This window comes from Penaeus monodon, unplaced genomic scaffold (assembly GCF_015228065.2).
Source record: "Penaeus monodon isolate SGIC_2016 unplaced genomic scaffold, NSTDA_Pmon_1 PmonScaffold_13953, whole genome shotgun sequence".
In the NCBI taxonomy this organism is placed as follows: Eukaryota; Metazoa; Arthropoda; class Malacostraca; order Decapoda; family Penaeidae; genus Penaeus; species Penaeus monodon.
The window spans coordinates 1-8,793 of NW_023642992.1; the positions used below are offsets into that span (position 1 = coordinate 1).

Sequence of the window (8,793 nt, forward strand, 5' to 3'; positions counted from 1 at the left end):
AAATACAAGGGTTTGTTTTTTTTTTTAGAAAGGTGGGGTTTTTTTCCCTCCCCCTTGGCCCTGTTTTCCCAAGTGAATTTTGGGTTAGGGGTTTTTTTTGGGGGGATGAAAGGGGGTTGGGGGTTTTTTTTAAAAAATTTTTCCCCTTTCCCAAAATGGGGGGGTGGGCCCCTGCAAAAGTTCGGGGGCCCCTTGTACCTACCCAAAAAAAATGCCAAATATGTCATCATGTACCTATAGAAAATCCGGGGTTTTTTACCAGCTTTTTCCCTTTTTGTCTCAATACTTGCAGTACGAAAATTTCCCCCACTGCCCCCCGATACGAGGCCCCATGGCTGTACCCTTTCCCTGCATAAAAAAACTATTTTTAAATTCCAACGGGGTGCCTGTCAGCACAGGTCTATCCCTTCCTTGATCAAGTATGGGGGGGGAGTGCCATTTTGTAGTTGGTAGAGTCTTTTTTTACATGGGAAAAATTGTCATAGAAATTGCCACAAAAAAAGCTGCTTCTTCCTGTGGGATAGAGGGTAAAGGGAGACTATATCAAATAAAAAAGGGGAAAGCCTTTGGGTATCTCCCAAATTTTTCCATTTTCTGTGGGAAGGATTTTGGTTTTGCAATTCTTGGTAAAAATCTAGGAGGGGGGTGAGATATTGGAAAAGGCGTTAAAGGTCTGTTGGAGGCTGCAACCACTAAAAAACTGGTCTCCCTGGCCAAAAACTGGTTTGGGGTCTAGAGGTTTAGAGTTTTAGGGAGGACATACCGTGGGTATGATGGGTTTGTGTCTAAAAGGCACTTTTTGCCCTGCAGAGAAGCTTTCCTTTTCCCTTCCTTTTTTTCTGGCCTGTTGGGGGTAAAAAAACGTTTAAACCAACATAATACTCTCTCTCTTTACTTAGCTAGAGCCCCTTTGGGTTTATTTAATACTTATATGTCTCTGTCCCTTTTTGATGCTTTTCACCCATAGCTATGTAACGCTGTTTTTAACACGACCAGAGTCCACTTTTCAGCCTTTTTTAATCACTAATCGGATTTTCTGCAAATCTTTTAATGTTTGTTTTTTAATTTTGTTTGGTGGGGCTTTCATTTTTCCGCCTGATAACTTCAAAAAGTTCCATTGATCATATTTTCTAGGCCGGGGATCTTCCCAGGGGGGGGGGTTTTCCTTATTTGGGGGGTAATTTTTGTGGTAATTTTTTTCTCTTGTTTCCTTTTTAGATGCCCCGGCGTAGAGAGGAGTGAACTTTATTTAAAGGTTTTTTGTAGGGTTTCAATGAGGGGTGGAAGTCCTCCCCTGCTTTTTTTTTCCTTGGGGAGGGACAAAAGACCTACCTTTTTTTCAGAACCCAGAAATGTATCTTCTGTAGAGGAACTTCAATTACCCCCGTTCCCTGCCAAAGGTATATTAATATAATTAATATATATAATATATATATAAATATATATATATATATATTATAATATATATATAATATATATATAAGAACATATACATATGTGTGTGGTGTGTGTGTGGTGTGTGTGGGTGTGTGTGTCGTGTGTGTGTGTGTGTGTGTGTTGTGTGTGGTGTGTGTGTGTATGTGCTTATACATATATAGATATATATATATATTATGTATTACACATACACACACCACACACACCACACACAACACACACACACACACACACACACACACACACACAACACACACACACACACACACACATATATAAATAATATATATATATATATATATATATATTATATATATATAGATATATATTATATACATATACTATACATATCTATATTATTAATCTATATATATAATATATAGATATATAAATATATATTAGGTTATATAGAGATATATATATATATATTATGTCGTGGAAAGTCTACGAAACAAAAACAACAAAATTTACTCCAATTGCTCACTTTCCCCCTTCTTCTACCGCTTGACCTCCTCTACATTTTTATTTTCTTTTTCCTCTCTCCCAAGGAAGCGGAGAAGCTTCTCGCGCAGACAAAGAAGATGCCCTTCTAGAGCACAAAACCACATACCGCACTGGTATGTCCTCTAAAACTCATAAACCTCTAGACCCAAAGCACAGGTTCATGGCCAGGCGAGGACAGTGTTGAGTGGTTGCAGCTCTCCAACCAGACCTGTTTAGACGCCTTCTAACCACATATCTCAACCCTCTCTAGATCTTTACCAGAGAGAATTGCAGGACCCAACCTCCTTCTATACAGAAATGGAAAATGTGAGGAGATACCACAGAAGGAGCTTTCCTTTTTTCTTTGATAATAGTTCCCTTTACCCCCTCTATCCCAAAGGAGAAGCAGCTTTGTTCCGTGGCCAATTTCTAGAGCAGAATTTTTCCCGTATGTGAAGAAAGACTCTACCAAGACTAACAACTGGCAGCTCCACCACCATACGTGATCAAGGGAAGCATAGAACCATTGCTGACAGGCACCAGGTTGAGATCTCAACAATAGTGTCTATAGAAGGGAGAAAGGGACATCCATAGGAGCCTCTGGTATCGGTGCAGTGGCGGAACAAGTTTCGTACATGCAAGTATTGAGACAAAAAGAAGAAGCTGGTAAACAGCTGAATTTTCTATAGGTACATTGAGACATATTTCTGGAAGTTTTTTGTTAGGGACAGAAGCAGAAGCAGGCCCAACCATGAAGGATTTGAAACAACATTCATCCAGACCTACATTCACATTGGCAATACAGCCGAGAGATAGCTACCTTTCCTGACACCCACATGGTTGTATTCGATGAGAAGGTGCCACAAACCACAGTGTATTAAAACCCTCTAAATAACACCAAATTCCATTCAGGTCAAATCATCACCCCAACCTAATGAAATCTCTTCCTTTATCACAGGCTATCTCAGAATTAAGAGAATAGTCAGTGGAGTGAGCACAAGAATAAAACAAGCATTGCAGGAACTGGACAGGTTATCCAAGTGCGAGAGGATATGATAACAGATGCCACACCTCAGCTCTGAAAAAATAGAAAACTAAAGGACATAGATGCTAATTAGCAAAGGTGAGGAACAACCACAACAGAATACGATTTCCTTTATTATATTCCCCAGCAATGCAGGAGCAGTGAGGACATTTCCTAAGAAATATGGAGTGATCAAAGAAAATTCCAGAGACACACCCTGGCGACAGCATCTAGGACCTCCAACAACATTGATGCAGGAAGAAGGGAACCTCAGATTGCAGAGCAGTTGATCAGAGCCACAGTTCCCGTCGCCTCTGACGTGGACAAGGACGAGAATGAGAGAACTCAGACAGGAGGAAGGTATTTGAAGAAGCCAGGCAGCTCCCCCATTCCTTCAAACAAGCAGCGTCCAAGGTCACGGTGAGCTCACCTGAGTTAATCCCCTCTTGAAACCTAACCATTTACCCACCACCAAAAGAAGACTGTTTTTTTCATAAAAGATATATATAAGAATAAATATTACAAATGTATGTTCCATAGATATGTAACATTCAAAATATTAGCCTACAAGAAGATTAGTGGATATGCACACAATTAACAGACAATTTAATATACAGGCAGGTAAGACAAAATATACTGCACCAATGGTTAATAGTAATTCCACAGTTCCCTTTAGAAAGGAAAATGATTAAAGAGAATAAGATAAGAAAGATAAAAGGAAGTAACTATATCGGCCCTTCCCGCTCTCTCCACTCAGGCAGAGAGAGTCAGTCAAGGTTGCATTGTGAAGTCACATCATTCCCTCCACCACTTGTTCCCCATCCTTAGCATTGCTACGTATTGAGAGACACAGGTAAGGAACTACTTAGAAAAAATTTTAAGAATGAATATTTATGAAGCTACCTATTAATAAAATATAAATAGAAAAGGACAAGATAAAAGCCCCTACCTGCTCCCCCGGTATCCCAGTTCCCCGCTTGGCATAGCACAAAGCACAGGCAAAGAGTCAGGTAAGCACGGCCAATGCAAAGGTGAGGAAGCTACCAACTATATAAGCAAATATTACAAAATTTATTTCCATAATTGGAAAACATTCAAGATATTAGACCCAATACAGTGAGTTGTGAATGCACAAAATAACAGGTACAGAAATTCATATGTTAAACAGTAAAATTCTGCTTCGTAACAACTAGAAAAATTAGATTACATATGAAGATACAATGACAGTAATACTATCAGTCTTTCTCTCTCTCCCCACCCCCAGGGAGAGCAGTAACCCGGTGGCACACATCTAGACATTTACAGATTACCTCCCCCTAGTTCCCCTACTAGTCACTGCTACGTATTGGAGAGACACAGGTAAGGACAGCTATTTTTGAAAAAAATGAGACCTAATATTTATCTGACGTACCCTATTATAATAGACATAGACAAGATAGAGAGCCCCTGCTATTACTCCCTGCCTCCACAGTTTCCCCGGCTTAGAACAGCCCCAAAGCACAGGAAGAGAGTCAGTAAGCAGGTCCAGGCAACGGTGAGAGGCTACCAACATTATCACAGGCCCCAGCCAGGCCCTGAACTATCAGAATAATGCAAGATATGACAATAACACACTTGGCTTGACACAAAACACATGATACGAGTTTTTTCACAGTTTCTTTAACAGGAGGAAAGGAAGACGGCACACATCACATGGCAACAGAGGACGGCGATCAACCCAACCCCCCACCTGGGTCGTGTATTGTCATCCCTTTGTTTCTTTGGTGTGGTGGGGTTTGTCTTGGTCTTCCTATTCAGGCTCTCAGGCACCAGGACAGTTGGATGACGGCACATAAAATGCCCAAACCTAACCCCCCTCTTCTCCTGACGATGTAAGCCCTCAGCAGGGTCCATGTTCTACAGCCTTCTTATCAAAATTAACCACCAGGCGGACAAGCGAAGGTATGATGTGCGACAACAGAGAGTATTGCCGCCCCCCCCCCCAACCACCACCCTCGTCAAGACTAAGGAAACACAAAGAGCAACCTTTTTCATATGTAGATATTTTTGTGCGTTTGGTATGGTTTTATCAATGGAGTAAACATATTAATATACCCATTATGTGAAATTAAAAATACAAAAAAGAAAATAAACACCCCCCCCACCTCCTCCATTAATGCGTGGAGATGGATATATAATATTATATATGATTGCACTGTACTGATTATCAATGAACAAGATTAAATGAAAAGGAATATGCAAAGAAATAAACATACAACAAAAATGACATATCACTATATATTAAGACAGTTTATTGTATATAACCCTCGTAATACTCTATATATTGATAAGTACAGTAAGGACCGAACCTCCCAGTTCCATTCCCTCGCCCCACTGTCACCAGCCAGGAAACAGGAAGTGGGAACAGGGCCATATCACCTTGCCTACTCCACATCATTTATCCCCTTGTTTAGAATATATAAAGAGAAGTTGTCAAAATAAAAGATTCAGTAACAACCTACCAAGGACTGAAGAGGCCTCGTCGGCCGAAAGCGCTCGCGCCTAGGTTTACTGTTAGTGTCATGCGTATGATGGTGATTGTTATACCCCCTTCAGAAAACTATAAGTAGATATCTCAGTGATATACAGTGGCTAGAAAGAAAACATAGAAACAGTTCACAGTGAAAAGTGACAAGTGGACAACTCAAGGAGGATTTCAAACCAAACAGAACAGAAAGAACAGACCAGAGAGGAATCCCCACTACAACAACACACGAAGGAAAACAGGTAGAGCTAAGAGCTCACCCCGATCCATTTGGGGTTTCTTAGCATCTTTTGTTATCTTTGTATGTAGGTCCGTTTTTTTCTATATTTATCAGATGTGGCACCCCCTCCTCTTTGCTGCCGTTTGAGCCACCACCGTACCTTTCTGTTTTTCTTCGTCACTTTTGAAGGGTTTGCTTGTTTAGTACACAAGGGAGTGAAGCGTTCCATTTTCATGATGTACTTTGAGGATTACTTGCATACAGCAAGCTCAGTGAAGATAACTCAAGTGTTGATACCCGTTTTGTGAACGTATAGCTGAGTCGATTAAGAATACCACGTAATATAGGCACCCTACGCAATCCATATCATGGCCCAAGAGAGTGAAATCTCCCTGCCCACGAACACTGTCAGTTGCCAACTAAGTCACGCAAGTGCAGTGTTTGTATGACTTACAGAATTTAGTAAAGCAAGTGCAGTCGTTTTGATACAGAATTGTTGCCAGCCACCAGCCAACCGATACGCAGTAAAAGGCCAAAGTTTTAAGAACAAGACGGAAAAGAAAAAAAACAGCCCAGTATATTTATATTTGCAACTTTTCTCCTGCATCATGCCAACACATAAAACATACTACCTAAACCTGAACTAACCCCTGGACATATTCCTCCTAAATACACCCACCTAACCTCGCCTAGCCTATTTCAACTACTCCCCCCCCCCCTGAGCTCTTGGATGGAGAGTGCGTTCCTTAACCTATATCACTTACAAAAAGATAAGAAGAGAATAAACAAGGGACCCCCCCCCCCCAATAAACGGCAAATAGGAGACTAGGCAACAAGCAAAGCAGAAAGATAGCAGGAATCTGGTGAAAATATGAACTCAGACCTCAGTCGAGAAGGAAGGGCCCACAGAAATGGCCCCCTCTATTGAGCAACATAGTTTTGAGTGAACATAAGGAAAACAAGCGAGGTAATGAACAGGTAGGAAATAAGAACAACACAAAGATCAGCAATTCACCCATAAAACCCGTAGAATGGACAGGAGGATGGACTCATCAGATGCTTGAGATAAAAGGCAATTCAGACATAGAATGCATCCCCCTTATAGCCCCCTTACTCAGGAAAACTATAACGAAATAGGTTTCCACGAGGACCCTCCCCAGATATAATAGAAACCCCAATAATTATACAGATTAATGAAGGGGAGGAAACAGGCAGATTTCCACCAGTTGACCTATCTATAAAACAAGAATTTTCTGCACAATGTATGATAGCCTTTATGACCAATGCCCCCCCCCCCCCCCCGTGAGAAACAGGGAAGTAGTAGATAGATTTACACTGTCAGCACCAAATTACCCAGCCAGAGGAGAAATTACCCCCTCTATGGTATGAAATGGGGAGCAAAGATTGGGGTAATGCAGCTAGGATAGTGGCAGGGGTTGATTAGAAGCTAATCTGAAGGCAGAGGTCTTATAGAAACAGATGGGATATAATAGATTGCAAGAGAAGACCTCAGATTAAAATACCCAGAGACTTACACACGGGACATTTGGTCATGAAGCCTAAAGCGAGCCCTGGAAGTTAAGCATAAAATTTGAGTCGAGGACCCCCCTGAGGAAAAATACTTCCTCATTTCAAATCAGATACCCTCTAGTAAAGTACATGAAAGAAAAATCAAATAGACCATTAACAGATAACGAAAGGAAACGATATATAGATGTATGGAAAGAGATATAAAACCACAGATAGAATGGGAAAACCCCCACGAGAAGAAAATATGGACTCCACAGTAGAGAGTCACAGTAAGGAGGAAGGTGAAGACAAATTCCACCTACCCACACCCTGGAGATATATTCAGAAGAGGAAACTATAAAGAAGAGTCTCACTCCGAGAGTACCTCAAGACAGAGGCCCTGTGGAAAGAAAATAATGAACCCAGACCTGGAGAGTGTCAGAACGCAGCACCCCACTGCGGAGGACCAAGAAAACATCCTGAATTGGGAGCATTTCAGCCTTCATCAGAGGACTCCACAGAAGGGACTCGAGAAGTCGTAGGAAGAAAATCAGAACCTCTTCCCACTCAGCTACCTCAATAGGTCCCCCATGAAATTGGCATACCCGGCGAGGATAACCATGAATAGCGGAGGACATTAATAAAGATAATGATCCAGAAAAAACAATGCTCTGGAGGAAGGAAAATAGATGCATGCCATACCTATGGATAGAGTAATAGGAGCAATAGGCGATACTAGCAAACTATAGTAGACAAAACAAGTGACAACATAACCAGAAACCAAGAAGTGACAAATTGAAACCTCCCCCCAAGAAATAACAGGGAGGGCTCGAAGCAGCAACGGACCACCTGGCAGGGTTTCAGGACTAGCCATAGAAGAGAAAAGAAAAGAAAAAGAGAACAAGAGAAAGACATGGAAAAGAAACATATACAAGGAGAACACGAATACAGAGAATCGCCCCCCAGCAGGAGTAAGCACAGGTCTACCCCAGAGGAGGAGGTTCAGAGAAGAAAGAGACCCAAGAAACAGGACGTGAACAAAGGCAAGGACAGAGAGGAACACCTGGACATCCACAAACATCACCTAGAAAAGAAACCCACAGGAGCTAGATGTAAGGAGGGGCCTCAACAAACAAAACTTCACGACTTCCAGAGAAGGTCCTACCCCCATCAAGAATTCCACAGGAAAGGAATGGAAACCCCAAAACCAATGGCACAAACAAAATTGGCAACAGAGAAACCTCACAGAGAAGGGCATATAACACAGCCGATATGATACAGAGGAGACCAAAGAAACATGGTAGGTAGACCAGCAAAGAGAAGCTCCCAGTGGGAAAAGGAAGAAGAGGAGAAAAGACAGTGCAAGGAGAAGGCAAAACAGTTGGCCATGGATACTGGTGGTAAGTGAAGTCTAAATAAAGAAGATAATTTCTCGCGTTTGCATAAAGGTCAGGTCTTTTGTACCAGGTTCCCCCAAGAAAAGAAAGCATGGAGACTTCCATACTCATTAGAAACCCTACCAACGAACCATTAATGAAGATTACATTCCTCTCTACAGCTGGAGCATCTTGAAGGAACAAGAGAAAGAAAATTACC

The 8,793-nt window shown here is 41.5% G+C and overlaps 1 protein-coding gene across 1 annotated transcript; it reads left to right on the forward strand.

Annotated features, from left to right (window-relative positions):
* The first annotated feature begins 4,835 nt into the window (after positions 1–4,835).
* LOC119569304 (luc7-like protein 3) lies at positions 4,836–8,473 on the forward strand. Its single transcript, XM_037917526.1, has 3 exons — positions 4,836–4,885; positions 7,547–7,735; positions 8,011–8,473. The coding sequence occupies exons 1-3, from the start codon at positions 4,836–4,838 to the stop codon at positions 8,471–8,473; spliced, it is 702 nt and encodes a 233-aa protein (XP_037773454.1).
* The last annotated feature ends 320 nt before the right edge of the window (positions 8,474–8,793 follow it).

What these genes read in the sequence shown, in the direction of transcription:
- LOC119569304 (XM_037917526.1), top strand. Translation starts at nt 4,836, where the DNA reads ATGTTCTACAGCCTTCTTATCAAAATTAACCACCAGGCGGACAAGCGA. An exon ending in CACCAGGCGGACAAGCGAAG is followed by an intron (nt 4,886 to 7,546) that starts GTATGATGTGCG and finishes TATATTCAGAAG; the next exon opens with AGGAAACTATAAAGAAGAGT. An exon ending in CAGAAGGGACTCGAGAAGTC is followed by an intron (nt 7,736 to 8,010) that starts GTAGGAAGAAAA and finishes CCTCCCCCCAAG; the next exon opens with AAATAACAGGGAGGGCTCGA.